Source organism: Pseudonaja textilis, chromosome 3 (genome assembly GCF_049901715.1).
Source record: "Pseudonaja textilis isolate UNSWEBS1 chromosome 3, rPseTex1.2, whole genome shotgun sequence".
Taxonomy (NCBI): Eukaryota; Metazoa; Chordata; class Lepidosauria; order Squamata; family Elapidae; genus Pseudonaja; species Pseudonaja textilis.
This window is the reverse complement of record NC_141992.1, coordinates 151,270,315-151,287,653: the sequence shown is the minus strand read 5'-3', so window position 1 is coordinate 151,287,653 and position 17,339 is coordinate 151,270,315. Positions and strand designations below refer to the sequence as shown.

Genomic DNA, 17,339 nt, shown 5'->3' with positions numbered 1-17,339 from the left:
TTTATCTTCTTGAAGGAGGGGCCATTACCTTGCAGCCTTACTCCCGAGTCTCCCATGCTGTTGTAGCTGCTCTTTCCTGCGAGCTATCCTGCACGCATGCGCATTTGGCACAGGCTCCTCAGGAACTTCCTCATCGCTGCTGCCAGCCCCCACAATCTCTGAAGGCAGCAGTCTACTCCCTAGTGGTCCTGGCCCCTAATCTGAGCCCTCACTCTTCTCAGCCGTCTGTACCTGCTGCCAACTAACCACAACACTGTCCTCTCATGTTCCCTCCACGCGATCCCCCTGCACACACCACCTATCTCTGCACATGCATGCAAGACCCCCCCGCATGCCTCCTGCGTCTCCCGCGCCCCCCACACATGCGTGCCAGATACCCGACAATCAGCTGTCAGATGGGCGACCCACGTGCATGTGTAGTGGGGCTCTTCTGAGCGATTTCTCGTGTGCCACTTCCGGCATGTGTGCCATAGGTTTGCCATCACGGAACTAGATTAAAGGTAATGCTCTAATATTGAGAACATGTTATATTACAAATCAGAAATAAATATTAGGGAAATATTGGGTGCATAAACTGCAGCAAAAGCAGAATGCTATCATTATTTCTTTTAAGTTAATGAGCAAAATAAAACCTCTCATTGTATTTAACAGGTTTAAATTGCACTCATATAGTAATGGGATAAGCACCCAAGAAAAAATGGTTGCAATAAATCACTCACTGGGATATTATATTTCCAAATATACTTAACTTAGTGTAATTTATAATGAGAGGAGAGTTGCAAGTTGCAGTTATGCAGATTAACTGCAGACATGCAAATGGTTTTAAAATACTGCCAGTTTTCACCAAATATAGAGAGCAGAAATAAAATTAAGAAATGAAAAGCTTCAGGAAAGTTCTCATCAACGAAAAGTTTATTTATTTAGAAAATGAAGCAGTGCTAAAAGTTATTGGGGAAGCTTAATTATTTTGCTCTTGTCTTTGACAGTCTGAAGTGAATGAGTTGTTTTGCCTGAAGCTGGCAGTGAAAAATGTGAAGTAGTTGGTAAAAGAACTTCTATTATACAAAGACCACTGGAACCTTTTTTTACATTTTAAAATACATTAATTCTAAAGTATTATTTTTGCTCTTGATAGAAAGTGATATATTTTATCCAGCTCAGGGAAGAGTAAGTAGAGAGTCTGTATAGTTTCAACTTTTCTTTGAAGACCATAAAAATCTGGGTTGGTTCAGAAATAACTGTACAAACAATGTGTTGTGTCTGTTCTCTTGCAGGAAAATATTTGTTTAAAGGAATGCTATGTCATGTTGTCAATTGTTTTTTGCAGGTTTTGATCTTATTTATAGATATAATTGGCATCAGCTTATCAAATTCAACAAGACAATGTTTAAGTAATATGTTTGATTTGGTACCGAAACTATGCCAAGAAGCCCTGACAAGAGTCACATAATATACTATACTAATACTACTGATTAAATTGATAACATAATTTGGTTTTTAGAAGCTAGAACAGGGGTGTCGAACTCGATGTCATTGAGGGCTGCATCAGCATTGTGTTTGACCTCCAAGGGGTGAGATGGGTGTGGCCAGCTCAACATCACATGTGTCGGGGGCTCCTATGGTGGCCTGAGTGCTCTGCCAGAGAAAATGTGTCGCTGAGCTCCATTTTTGGCTGTGATGGCCTCCTGCAACCCTCTGCCAGTGAAAACTGAGCTTGGGAGGATCTCATGTGGCCCTCCCAAGCTCCATTTTCACTGGCAGAGGCACGATGGGCTAGTCCTTCACTGTTTCCAGGGCAGCCCCATGGGCCAGATCTAAGTACCCCGCAGGCCAGATCCGGCCCCTGAGCCTTGAATTTGACACTCCTGAGTTAGAACATCTGTAAAAAAAACCTTTCACTTCCATACTCTTTTTTGTGTTGTTTCTTCTTATCTGTATTTGTTTTTGCTTTGTTTAATATGTATGAGGAATAAGTGCACTTTTGGAGATACATGGTCATTAGATTTCCAGCTCTTAAAGAGATTTAGTGAATATTCTTTCTTTGTATGTTTGTAAGTTGGATGTAACCACAGCAAAATAATATCATTTAATTATTCTATGTTAAAATGTAATTATTTCAATTGGACTAATATGAAATAAAGAAGGAAAGAAAACCTTAAAGTCAAAAGCAAATAAAACATAACAGCTTCCTGAAAATGCTAATATATGCAAAGCACATGTCATTTTCATTTCTAAGGGGAAAAATGGCTTAGTCATAAAAGCTGCTCTGGGAAGTTGTTTTAAAAGTAAAAACATGAACTCTGTTAAGCAGTTTCCTTGAGATTATAGTACTATTATTTTTATTGTTCTCATTTGTCTGTTTCAAGCAAAATTGCCTTTTGTTTACCTTAAATAAATAGTAATTGAACCTGCATTATAATGTAATAAACTATTTATTACAAAATAGTCTGGAACATTTTCTATTGAATTAATGTTTATAAATAGATCTATTATCTGAACTTTTTCTTTCACTATCATAAGCAGGGGTCAGTTTCTGACGGTTCTGTCCACCTCTGTAGAACGGTAGCTCTGAAGAGCAGCAGACATAGAACTGGTTCTATGTCTGCTGATGGTTTTTGCCGACTCACCCACCCGGGCTCTTACCTGATCTTTATTTCCTGATTTTTCAACTTCAGCTGCCGAACGAGGCACAGCTGCAGTTAAAAAAGCAGGAAAAGAGGGCTGTTTCAAAGGCTGCTTCTCTGCACACAGTGTGATGATGACGATTTACAGGTGCACGGCTCACAGCGTGCAGGGAAGCTTGTAAATCCCAAACCAGTAGTTAACCCTGTCGTATCTCACCCCTGATCATAAGTGTAAGTTATTTTAGAAATGTTCTGAAATAACAGACTGCTTAAAATAATATTGCATGTATTGTTTATAAAAAGGGTTCAGATACAGACTCAAGAATGCTTCCCTTCCAAGCCAATAACATTTTGAGTCTGAATTGAACTCCTAAGTAGAACCTACTAACAACTCTTTCAGGGTGGTTCTTCTTTTCCCAGTAATCTGATTAGGTAGTTCAGAGAAGGAGAAAAACAGGAAATGATCACCTATTGAGCTGGACTTTCTCACCTCTTCCACATTGTGGTTAGATATGGGAAGGAATATGGTATTGGCCAGGTCAACTAATTCATTTTGACTATTGTATTCCTTTTCTAAATCTAACCTGTGGGAAGTAAAAACATTTGATTTTAGATAATAAGATAGGATAAGATAATACTTGTTTCAGAGGGAACAACAAATGTAATTTTTTTTAGAAAGATTTTAGTATTAACTGTACTAATTGCAATATTAATTGTAGTAGATGTAAAACCCAACATTCCCACCTAGTTGTTCTTAGACTTTCCATTTGGGAATGAAACACAGAAACAGTGAACATGTTGAAGTTCTTCGAATTCCATGAATAACTGAAACGTTCTCCTTTTTTAAAAATAAAAATCAATAGTTTTATTAAAAATTGCAACCACAGTGATAAAAACCACAATGATAAAAACTAGAAAAAATGGAACAATAAGAAATAAAAGATCCAGAAAAGAAAAAGAAAATAAAGAAAAAATACAAAAGAAATACAAGTATGAATATAGTAAAGAATAAGAAAAGAAAGATTAAAGAAATTACATTACCTTTCATCCAAAGTATAAACAATTTTAGGAACATGTTACCTTCTCGTAAGTTATCTTTTCTTCCTATGTTCATGTCTTATCTAAAGACAAATTGTTAAACGTATCCTTTCAGCAAAAGTCCACTAAAAGTTACCTGAGATAATAGATAAGATAACCTTTATTGTCACTTTTTTCTGAGAACACACTGGCGCACATTAAAAAATGCTTCGCTATCATATCTATTTTAATCTTCACCAAATAAAACCAACTTTATATTCCTTCCCTCTATTTCAGTGGTGTCAAACTCGCTTCATCACGGCATCATCATGTGATGTATCATGACTATTTTCCCCTTCACTAAATGGGTCATGGACTTGGCCGACACATGATGCATCTGGCCCATGGGCTGCGAGTTTGACAGCCCTGCTCTACTTTTTCAGTCTTGATCTTTAATCCTGTCAAATGATGTCCTAAAACTTGATTTATTCTTTGTCCCTTTTCACTTGCATTCTGTTCATAGTACCAAACTGATCTTTCATAAGTAAATCATGTATATATTCACTTACTTCTTTCATGCCTCTGTGAGCAGCAAAATTATTACTGTTAAGCTAGGATATTAGAAGAACATACCATTTACCACTACAATATAAAGAATTATTATCTCCCCATGTCTAGCAACTATCACAATTGCATTCACTCATAGTCAGGAGGTCCAACTGCAAATCATAATAAAGAGATAAAAAAGGAGATCCTTTTCTGTTGAAATGTAGATATTCACTGTGATATATTTGATTCCATATTTGGATTCACAGTTAAAAAAAACACATTCCCAACAGAATAATGCAATTTTCTCTAAAATATGTAAATTGTATAAGAATGATATAATATTTTAATCAAAAATTAAATGTTATTTAGTCTGAATATAAATTTATGAATACCAGCTGGATCTCAATTACCCAGGTGAGGGGAATACATTAGAATTTAAAACTTTAAAAAAAAATATTATAACTTATTTAGTTATTATTTATTCATTAAATTTATTTGCCACCCATCTCATAACAAAACCTCTCTGGCTTTAGCATTAAAACATTAAAAGTCTAACAAATGTCTCTAAAGCAATAGGTATCTCTAAACAATAAAATATCTAAAACAATAAAAATGCAAATCCAAATCAAGGTAAAATTATAGTTGCAGGGAGGTAATGGGATTGCCTTTTAATTTATCAAGCACCTCCAGTATGATGCTCCCCTATTAGGACCCCAAGTCGTCAGACAAAGCCAAGTCTTCAGAGCCTTAATGGAAGTCAGAAAATAGGAGCCAATCTCACCTCATGGATTAAAAAGTTCCAAAGGGCAGAAGCCACATCAGAGAAGGCCGTTCTGGGCCCTGTCAACCAGAATTCCTTTATCAACAGGGCCCGCAGAAGCAGATCAGCAGTCAATGCAACTTGTGGAGCACTGGTGTAACATGGAACCCCAAGAACTTCCCACAATGCTGCACTCTACATCACTTGAATCTTCTGAATGCTCTTCAAGGGTAGCCCAATGTAGAGTGCAACATGGATGCTCTATTGTAATTACCTTTTTAAAAAAAAGCTTCTGAAGAGAGAAATAGCACAAAGATAAATAAATAAAAACCAAGAATTAAGGTTTTGGTGTTTACTAGTTATCACATTGAGAACTAACTGTTCTCAAAATGATTATATTTTTCCAATTGATTCACTTTTTCATTATTTATTTCAGTCAATTCAGCCCAATATCCATATGGTTAACTATGAATAGTCTGTTTTCCTGTTTATTATGTTGACAAATTATGTACTGAAAGTAAACAAACCTTTTTGAAGCTAGATTCACATTCAAAATTATTTCCAAGTATTATCATTTTAGAGCTTTAGCTTTTGGAAATTAAGTCAGTTAAATAAGACAGCATTGAAAAAAATCACTTGCACAGGTTAAATTATTTTATTGTTATATTTATTGCTGAAATTAAAATTGGTTGTTTACTCTTCAGTCTCCAGTCATTTGGCATAATTTGGTTCATTCTTAATTTTCACATCATGAATTATGTACATCAATCAATGTTGACATTATGCAATTAATTATTAAACTATAAATAGCATAATAAGGTTACTTTCAACATGTTGACATCTGAACAACCATAATTAACAGACTCAGTTTAGCATTTCTTTTTTGTTTGCTGATGTTTTGTTAGTTCTTTCCACTTCATAAAGTCTGGAAGATTGGACTTCGTATGTTTTGCAACTTAAATGATAAAATGCTGAAAACATAAAACCCACTAGCATAATTTAAAGAATATTAGATATGCACAGTTAAGCACTTAAACCATGCATAGGCTCCTGGGTCTTACTTAAGCTTGGTTATTTGCAGTACAAGGAAGTTCAACCTTGAAGTTTTCATTTTCTTTGCCGAGGCAGTTTCTTTACCAAATCAGTTGGATTGGAGGGAAGGTTGATGAATGCATACATGCAAGAAAATATTCCTGTCCAAGAATGGAACAAGCATCTCAAATGAACTTATCCATTTATTGGAGCCAGCCTGTCTAGAAAGAATCAGGGTTTTTTTATAGGGGATTGGGGAGTACATAATAAAACGTAAAGGCTGGAGACAGCATTAAAGGAAACTGCTGTATGCACCATACTCCACTTCTGACTTTTAAATGTAGCCCAATAAGTGTATGAGCTATATTTAACTCCATACTCTTTATCATATAAAATCCAGAATTGAATGATGGCATCACCTGCAATTAAAAATTTGATTTAAAACATAATGGGTAGAGATAGAAAATATTTTTACAAGCTCTTTCATCTGATCTATTATCTGCTTTCTCACTTGTAATCATATTCGAGGAAAAAAATATGATGGTGCTAATATGATTTACTTATTTCTTTCTCTGCTCAGTAAACCAAATTTTCAAAATTCTCTAGTTTAGAAACTGCTGCTGGTGTAAAACGTAGCAAAGCTGTCAATTCAAATGTATGTAACAACTTACATTCTCTGAATCAGTTATAGCGATGTTCTGTCCCTTTCTCGGTATGGTTAAAATGCCTGTTGAGAACTAGACTATTTGAAGGACAATTTCAGCATGAGTCTGCCTTGAGTTTTAAGATAATGCTCTTCAGGTTGGCCAAAGTAATCACAATGGAAGAAGGGCTGTTTTCTGTTTTACCAAATACTGTTTTGGATAGTCTTTGCTATGAATTGTGCTTTTAAGTTTTTTGTTTGTTTGTTTATTTGCCTGCTGATATCTGAGTTTTTTTATAGCTCAAGCATTTAAAATACAATATATAAAAATAAAAGAGGTGCCTACATTTGGTAGACATAAATATAAGCTTTTGGTAGAAAATCTTTGTTGAAACAAGTAAAACGCAAGGAATCATCATTCTGCACTTAAGTGTTTCACTGCACTTGAAGCCTTAGTAAGACCACACCTAGAGTACTGCATCCAGTTTTGGTCACCACACTATACAAAAGATGTTGAGACTCTAGAAAAAGTACAGAGAAGAGCAATTGGGATGATTAGGGGACTGGAGACTAAAACATATGAAGAACAGTTACAGGCATGGATAATTTAGTGAAGAGAAGGACCAGGGGAGACATGATAGCAGTCTTCCAATATTTGAGGGGATGCCAGAGAGAGGAAGGGGTCAAGCTATTTTCTAAAGTGCCTGTAGACCAGATAAGGAACAATGAATGGAAACTGAACAAGGAGAGATTTAACCTGGAAATAAGGAGAAACTTTCTGACAATGAGAACCAATGGAGCAGCTTGTCCTCGGAAGTTGTGGGAGCGTTATCACTTGAAACTTTCAAGAAGAGATTAGACTGCCATATGTCAGAAATGGTGTAGGTCTCCCGCTTGGGTGGGGGGTTGGACTAGATGACCTACAAGGTTTCTTCCAACTCTGATTATCTGTTATCTGTTTCTGTCTTTTCCATCACTCCCTGTATTGGTGCTGTACATTTTTCCCCATATAATAAATATAGAAAACCATATTTAAAGCAATACTGATACTGAGATGTCTTTTATCCTCTAAAATATAGATCCTAATCTGTAAAGAAAGTTATACAAACTAGAAAACTATTTTTTGTGTATAAATAAGTGTATTACGAAAGTTAACTAGCATTTTCTAAAAATCCAGGATGGTCAACTATTTCTTTAAAGGGGTTGATAGGAATCTTGCTTACATGTTCCATTGATTTCAAATTGAATTTGATGATAAAACTCATCAACCTCCTCTTTTGTATCCGTAGTTGGAACATAAATCTGAAGGATCATCATATTTCCATGAAGTCTAATCAATATTACTCAGTCATTGATTGCACTGTAGCCAAATGCTGTTCATGTTATAGCCTTACTAACTATAAAAGCAACACAATCTCTTCTATTTTTTTCACATCCTGAGTGGTAAACAATGTAACCTTCTAGAGGAAATTGTCCAATCCCAGTACATCTCAATTCATTGATGCCTAAAATGTCGATTTGTAGTGGTTTCATTTCATCTTTCAGGGTGTTGAGCTTTCTCACTTTCATGCTTTTTAATGTTCCATGTTCCTGCTTTGATTCTATCTTTGCAGCTTCAGTTTTTCTTTTCTTGTATGACAATACGGTAGAACCTCTGGTCACGATCATGACCAAATCAGGTTCTGACTAAAAAATTTTTTTTTTCGTGGCCGATTTCCCTTTTCGCGCCATTTTTTTTTGTCAGTGCCAAATTTCCAAAATTAGGGTCGGGTCACGACCAAATTGGGTTGCGACCAATGTTTTGGAACAAATTATGGTCATGACCAGAGGTTCTACTGTATTAGACATTCCAAAGGCTTTAATCTAGCTGTTTTTTTAAACGCTATTAGTTTTCTTAAAGATCTTCTGTTCTTTCTCAGTAGTATGTTCCGAGAGGCCCATCTTCCTTCATACAACGTTGGCCATTTTATATTTTCTATTCATGTGGTTTTCTTGGTAAAATACATTAGTGGTTTACCAGTGCCTTCTCTTGCAAAATATGAATTGAAGTCTTTGCCATTGTCACTAAGGTGATTATCTGCCTCTCGCATCTTTCTAGATCTCTGCTGCCCATTATAGGTGCTTGTTTGCTTTAGCTAAGCAAGTGGGAAGAGCTTCATGCTTTGGGTGACCCTGGGAATATATACTTTTGGCATACACTTTCAACAGTTTTCGCTAATCTGTCCCAGGAACACCATGACCTTGCCGTGGTAAGGCAACACAGCAAGCTTGTGGGGAAGGGGGGAACAGGATGACAAAAACATGCATATGCTTTAATGTTTACATGCCAACATTAATCTTAATATTTATTGTAAAATACTTGCAAATAAAATATATATTAAAATAAATTGTATTTGTTTCTCATTAGGGATTGCTTGTACGGGATGCACCTTTGAAGGACATGAAAATTTTTAATGATCGTCGATTTGTAGCTTCTTTTAGTGTGGTGAATGCTACTAAACGGGATGCTGGCAATTACCGCTGCATGATTCGCACAGAAGGAGGAGTTGGAGTATCAAATTATGCAGAACTGATCATTAAAGGTATTTCAGAATTGACATACAAATGAAAAGGAAGAGACCAATTTCCTGAAAATTTTGAATGTTAAACAAATCGTTTCCATTGGTGATATTGCAATCTATTTAATTAAAATGACCAACTCCAGGCTTGATGCTAATATAAGATGATAGCAGAGATTTATCAGTTGAGGTTATCCATTTGCTTATGCTTTACTGGGCAGATTGTGCATACTAAGATGCAGAGTAAGGATTGAGGCCCCAACTAATTTATAAGAAATGTTATACAGATTGTATAATGCAGCAAAGAATGTGGCTTAGAAAATTAATTATCAATCACAAGGTACTTGTATTTTAGGCAAGGAAAATGAATTAATGATATACATCAATAGGGAAGGTTTAGAGCAAGTAGATTAATCTGTTTCCCACAGTTTCCCATATGTAGGAAACTAAGTGAATAAACAAAAAGGCTTGTGTACAACAGCATGTTTTTGACTGCTTTGTTATAGAGGTAGTCCTTGACCTATGAACATTTGTTCAGTGATCACTCAAAAGTTACGACAGCGCTGAACAAAGTGACTTATGTCCGGTCTCAGAAGTTATGGACTTTCCGGTGCATCCATAGTCCTGTGACCAAATTCAAATGCTTGGCAGCCTCCATTTATGACCCCACCTACTCCTCCCACCTGCCTATTTCCACTTCCTATGCTCTTTTAATCACCCTTTATAGCAACACTCTTTGGTGGCAGTTGCAGGATTGGGGCTGAAGTAGAGATCTGGGACTTTCAGCCATATCAACCAGCTGCCTCTGCTCCCAGGCCTCTTCTTCAGCCCCAACACCACCGTTGCCACTGAGAAATGTCATCTCAAGCCCCACAGCACAGCCAGCCAGCCCAGCATCACAGTGGCAAAGCCTCAGTTGTTCCCACTGCTATGCATTCTGTATGCCTGCTGAACCCGTCTATGCCCAGCTGACTTTTACTGCCTTCCTTCTGCTGTCGATAAAGTGTATCCTCTGGCATGGCTCTCCTTCCAGGCAGCTGCTGGCTATGCCAGGCCTCTTCAAAACTGCACTATTCTCCAAATAGCGTTCCCCATTTTCATGATCCTTTGAAAGCATTTAAAAAGTTTCTGAGGTCTTCTGAAGCATTGTGAGAATGGGCTGTACTTTCTGGAGAACAGCAAGGCCAAGGCTTTCCTCATGAGATCTGGGAAAGATCATGTAGCTATCAGCTGCTTTATGAAGAGCCAGGGTGGGCATGCCTTATCAGCAGCCGGAGTAAGAACACACTGAAGGTCGGTGTTGGAATGCAGGGAAGCCAGAGCAGCCAGCCTACAGTCCTTGGGTCAACAGCTTTGATTCTGTTGCCGGAGTTTCCTGAAGTAGCCAGAATTTCCTAGGTCAGTGGCTTGTGCCATGGTCCTGGTTGACATTTTCACACTGTGTTGTGGCTCAGACTTCTTACAACCCCAGTATTATAGCGTGTCAAGAAGCCTGAGCTGCAGCATGGGAAGCAGTCCCAGAGTTACATGATTCTGGGATTCCTTGCTGCTCCACAAGGCAGTGTATGGGGTGGACAATAGGGGAAAGATAGGTGAGTAGAAGGCATTGAAGATGTAACAGTCCCTTTCCTTACTGTAGCATGGAGTTTGGCGAGACCAAGCACAAAATGGCATAGCTTCATGTGGATTCTCACATAGCGAGCCACAGTTTTTGGTTAACAATGGCAATGGGAAGTGATGGAATTGCTGAGTAAGCATTACAGTCATGTAATATTGCACTTTATAACCATATTGCTTGGCAACAAAAATTCTGGTCCCAATTCTGGTCTTTACTGCACTAGTAGTTTATTCAGGAAAATATAAAACTGGGAAGTCGGTCCACCTGTGATACGTTGAAGTGATTTGGCATGAAGACAGAGTTAATGAATATAAATGAAGGGAACGATCAAGAGAATCGTTGTTCTTCATTGTTGATATGATCACGCAAAAGATAGAAATGAGAAATTGAAAGAACGAAAAGCAATTTACAAAGCAGTATATAGTGTGCGGAAGGTGGAAGCATAGATAATTTGCAAAGGTAGAATGGTGCAGAATTACAGTAAACGTTTTGCATGAAACTATTTTGAACTATGTTTCCTTATCTACTTCTCATCTCATATTTTTAATATCTTCACCTTGCCATTTCTTATTCCTTTATAAGCTTTGTATAGCATTGATTTGTCTGAAAGGAATAATATGATGAATATGTATGCGTGTATGTATATATGTGTGATGCATGTATTGTGTGTGTGTGTGTGTGTGTGTGTGTGTGTGTGTGTGTGTGTAAGAGGGTCAACAAAAATTACAGCCAGAGAAAGAGGAAAACGAGGCAAAGAAACTCATGATTTTTTGAAGTTATAGCAATTTACTTCCATTGGTCTTCACTCTGTGATGTTGGACCTATTGCTTTAATATTTGCTCTTTTCCACCTCTCTCAGCACATTTATTCTGTATACAGGGAATAATTGCTTACCCTTAGGGTATAATCCCATTAGCTACTTGTAGTTTGATGAAGTAATTATGGTAATCCCTGTTGCTTGTGCTTTAGCTTTTATGAGACCACATGCAGATCATTCCGTGTGACCTAAAAAGCCTATTTAAACAGTGTACTAACCTTGGAACAGATTACATTTAACTAACATCATTATGAAGTCTTTAAGCTCATTTACCTGGTTACTGATAAACAATTACACAGTATTTACATTTCTTTAATTACGTTTCACCAAAAATTGCTTATTTCAATGAAGCATGTGGTTTTAATTTATTATTATCAGGTAAAGTAAAACTGAGCACACTTTTCTGAGTTCCCCTTCAGGCTTTCTGGTTAGTATTGAATGGTTAAGCCACAGAAATAATAATAATGTTAGTATTTTTGCTGCATTTTTGGGATTTATCATGCATTTTTTTTTGTATTTGTAGGCATTTATATAAAGAAAATGATGGCATACGTGGGTCTTTTTGAACATAATTCCAGACCATAATTTAGCATTATACATATGAATTAAAAAAACAAATTTAATTTCCTTTCTGATTTTTGCATGCCTTCAAGAGCATTAGGGCTTTCATTTTTAAATCAGCCAGAATTCTTTATTAAGTCCAAATGCCTAATGAAGTCTGATTAGGTCAAACAGAACTGATCAACAAACTAGATATAAAAGCCTTTATGAGACTGTCTTATTTCATAATCATAAATTAAAATGTCAGTCTCAATTTTGATTTAATATTAATTAAAAATGGAAGCAGTTTGTTTTTTTGCCTCCTGCCAAACAAAGGAAAAAGGAAGAGACGATGCAAATTTGACTTTCTTGTGTGACTTTTGCTGCTGGCAAAAGCAGCTAAACAAAACACATTGTTTATCAGTAACTTTGACTTGTTTTCTTTCAATCAAGAGTCAGAAACTATGTTTCTTTGATAAAACCAGCCATGAATTTCAGTTTCTATATTATGGAAAGCAAATCCCAGGAAAAGCAATCTGTAGTTCACTTCTGTCCAGTCTAGTGTCTAGTCCAGTCCAGTCCATTTAGCTGCTTATGCCATGGCATCAGAACTGATTCACCTAGGAGCTAGAAAAAAGAAAACATGCTATAATCCATATGTAACATGATTACATATGAAAAGTTGTATTTTCTTTTTTTTTCTACAATGAGTAATTGATACAAAGTGTATAAGGTAAATTAATTCTAAAAAAATATACAAGGTAAATTATATAAAATAAATTAATACTAAAAATACTTTCAATTTTATATTAATATTGATAGGAGACAGTGAAGAGAGTTTATTCTTTGAAGGGCTGACCATTTTAGTTACATAATGTTGCTCCCTATAATCTGTTGTGGAGTTTTAAAAAATTCAAAACATGTAATCCATTTATTGTAAAACACACAACTATCAAAAATGGGCATATAGCTTAGTGTCTCTGTTTCTACAGGTTAACATAAAAGAAATCAGACGTAAAAATGGAAAAGAGTAGATTAAATGGGGACTAAATTAGCATTTTATGTGTCCACTATGTAGATCCTTTTCTAATATTGGTCAGCTGCAACAGAGATTAGTTTGGAAATAGAATAAAGCTTCCCAAGGAAATTCCAGATTATAATAGTTTGAATTATTTTTTGAGGTCATATACAATAAATCTAATGCTGTCAGAAATACAAAGCGTTTTGTCAGATGTTTAAATAAGGGGTGGGAGGAAACTAGGTTTAGTATTTCTGGTTTTGATTTCTTAATGTTAAAAGGAAGATGTCACACACTGAATAACCCAGAATACACCTGTAGAACAGATAGTGGAATGTAAATGTGAGGAAAACACCATTTTGAAAACTGTGGCAAGCTTCAAGATAATGTTTCACAAAATTAGACATGTAAATTGATGAAAATACTAGCATTCCATCTGCCTTGGTCTTTAAAATTTTGTTTCTGGATGCAAATACATATATACATATGTGTATTTGTAGTGGTGGTATGCTACCGGTTTGGACCAGTTCAGCCAAACCAGTAGTAAAAAAAAGCCGAGGATCAGCTGAGAGGAGGAAAAAAATCCTCCAACAATCAGCTGAGAGGAAAATGAAGAGAAAAGTGTAGAATCGGCCCTCCCACCCACCACTGCGATTTTCTCTTCTTTATCCCCTCAGCTGCTTGGCACAGCAGGTTTCAGCTGGTTTGGGGAAAGCTGCGCACCGACATTAGACAAAGCATGCCCACCAAGCCACACCCACCGAACCAGTGGTAAAACAATTTGAATCCCACCACTGGTATCCACATATTCACACTCTCTGTTCCTATTCTTCTAAGTTATCTTGTTGTTTACCATTTATTTATTAATAACATAGGAACAAATGATTTATTCTGAGTGAAAGACTACTCGGTAGTTTCCTGAAAAGTATTGCACCTACTGTGTAATATGGTTGGGTATAATTCTGTTGCTATAAAATATAAATTGGAATACTGTTTGGAGTAATGTTGGCATATTCATAGAATGGAATGTGAAAATGACTTTGGAATGGGGCAAAATGAGTTACATGCTGCCTAGGGAAGATTCAGGTAAAAGGGAAATCAGCTACAGGTGGATATTTGGCAGGGAAAGAAACTTAGAAAGGATCTGCTCTAACTCACTGGAAGCTTTCAAGAAAAAGCTGTCAAAAATGGTGTAGGGTCTGTTAGGCGGAGAGTTGAACTAGATGACCTACAAGGTCCCTTCCAACTCTCTTAATCTGTAAAAAAATGTAAACTAATCATACAGTTAAAAAAGATAGCAGAAGATTCAGACTTGCAAGATTCCCAAGAAGACCAGACAGAAACACAACAAGATGAACTAATTCCATTTTATTATAAGACAACATTAACAGAATCTGGCTAGTCTGAAAGGACAAATCTGCCGTCTCTTTTAGATTTTTTTCTAAGTTTTTTTCTCTGCCTGTTTCTCCTTTCCTTTTTATCAGATTGTTCTTTAAGCAGCATTTCTTCCACTCTACTTCAACCCTCTGCTTCTCCATCTTCCAAGGTCAGATTCTGTTACAATTCAGTTTAGGATTCAGACTAAATTACAGTGCAAGAAGCTTAGTCATGTCGAATTTAAAACCAACTACTTTTCCTAAGTAATTATTAATTTTGCTGGAAAATCAGGAATGCTCTTCCTCATGTATTTTCAGTATTTCTTCTGAAACAATGCAGTTTGAACATTTGACTTCTGGATAATATGTTTAATGTTTTCAAGTATTAATTTGAAAATAGAGTGTGTTGAGAACACTTTCGCATTTTATAAGATGACAACTCAAAGAATGCTTTTGACAAAGCACATTGTTTTTCTGGATATCAAAATGTTTCTTTGTTCTTCTGTTTATTTATTATTAGTAACCTGTATTAAAATTAGAATTTACTTTTATTTTATTATTTATTTGACTGATACATTGTATCCTGTCAGATAAGTTAAACTAAATTCCCTCAAATTGGATGCCCTCCAGATGTGTTGGATTCAAGTGATAGATTGATTGCACAATAAGGTATAGCCTGATGGTCTCAGTGTTAGCTGTACCTTTGGTCCAACCACATTATTTGTTTACAATAGTAAAATTTACAGTATTTTTTTCTGATATGATTGCTATGTATAGGAACTTTTAATGGTTTTCTGTTTAGTGACTCATTCATGCACACCTGACAAACATTCTTTTTACATCTTAATACTAAAAACATAGCAGGGACTGGTTTCTATGACTGTATGTATGACTCATTGGTATTTGAATTATCTACCGTGCAATTTTCAAGTAATTCTCACATTGTGGCCATTCAGGAATAGCTGTCCTTACTCATCTTTTTGAACATTGAAGTATGATCAATGTTTAAACTATAGTACAAAAGGATAATCTCTGAATCACCATCAGAGTTGCAAACACTTGGAAGAACTCACCTCCCACCCCCAAGTATAAGAACATAATGCCCAAAGCTAATAGTTTAGTTCCTGAAGCAGAAATTTCTATTAGGAAATAGCTAATTTGCTTCTCCTTTTCTGACATCCTAAAGCAAAATCAAGCATAATAATGACTTTCTCACTCTGCCTAATGGCAGGAGCAGAGATATCATTGCAGAGATAACTTTTTGGTTTTAAATCTATTGAATTTAAATCTATTGTGAGTCAGTTCCATATAATTTAAGTGGGGTAATTTCAGCCAAAAATTATTATTGTTATTGTTGTTCATTGCAGTCAGCCAAGTGTTCTGCATAGATTTGGCATTATTGTTCACTTATCAACTTCTTCCTAAGAACTTGGAATAGGCAGATGTATTTCTGCACATATTATAGTAGCTATAGTGGTGGGTTTTGGTGTTCTGAGCACATCAGGTACTCATATAAAGTACCCTCAGGGATACAATACCTTTAAAAATAAAGTCTGTTAAAATACTTGTATAACCTAAAATAAATTGGTTTAAGTACTAACCTCGGTAGCCTCAGTCCTGAATATGAATTTTGAATGGCAGTTCAACAGTCCTTATCAGCACTTGAAATCAGAACATAATTAACTGTTGTTTCAGCATGACTACATAAATGCCTCAGGATGCTCTGTTTTGTGTTTTGGTTGAAGAAACACACTAATGATTTTAAATGAACCTAAATCATTTCGAGCTAAGCCTTAGCTATTTAAATTGCACAGATTTTGCACAAAGGTCTGAATTATGAACAATGGAGCAAATGTCTTTGAAATGACAGTGAATTAATAAATATTAAAATGTTTAAGCTAGTTTAGCATTGCATACTAATAATGAGTGTCTGTTGATTGAATAAAATAATTAAGAAAAATTATGTAGGCATTTTAAAGAGTTAAGGGATTTGTCATTTTTATCCTGTAAGTAGAAGTAACCGATGTATGAAATACATCTGTACCTGTATTATTTTTTTCTATGACATTTACCATCTTTGTGCTATTATTTAATAATTATAGGCTTAGTCAGTTGTGGTCTATGTCATACATGGCTATACTAGATACATTAACACTTGTTTTTAGTAGGAAAAAGGAAGACCAATAGTCAGAAGATCATAAGTCGGAAAGGGACTTTGGTGGATCTCTAATTCAATTCCCTATCCAGTGCAGGAATTTTTAGACCATCCAAACAGATGGTTGTCCAATCTTTCTTTCAAAATATCCATTGATGGAGCACTTAACTCCAGGAAATAGTATCTCTCCTGTTGCCTCTTATTTTGAGTTTGGATCTTACTCTGTAAAATTCTATAAAGCTTCCACACAATGGATTATGCCCTACCCTCAGATACTACGGATTATATAATAGTGTTAACAATCATATGAATAGTTTTTAACAAGTACATGGTAGCTTTTAATAATTACCTTGTTCTTTCTATGTGCTTGCAAACCCACTGTTCGATTATCTTTTCTAAAAAATTTCCCAAGTTGATGTAAGTTGATTGGTTTATAATGTCCTGGGTCTAATTTCCTCCCCTTTTAAAGACTGTAACAATTTTAGTTTGTCTCCAACCTTCACCATCCTTTCAACTTTTCTAACCAGTGGACCAAACATTTCCTCAACTCTTTTCTTCTTGTCCGGTATATGCCCAAATATTCTATTTAGGGGTTATTTTTGGCATTCATTGCAAGCTGTAGCTAATTCTAA

At 35.8% G+C, this 17,339-nt stretch overlaps 1 protein-coding gene across 23 annotated transcripts in view; it reads left to right on the top strand.

The window, feature by feature from the left end:
* The window catches only part of PTPRM (protein tyrosine phosphatase receptor type M), a 465,145-nt gene that overhangs the window by 184,287 nt on the left and 263,519 nt on the right, over nucleotides 1–17,339 (top strand). For all 23 annotated transcript variants that reach the window (XM_087931096.1, XM_026699382.2, XM_087931092.1 and 20 more), the window contains exon 6: nucleotides 9,033–9,207. In XM_087931096.1, coding sequence (XP_087787222.1) covers nucleotides 9,033–9,207 — 175 coding nt within the window. The remainder of the gene's footprint in view (nucleotides 1–9,032; nucleotides 9,208–17,339) is intronic.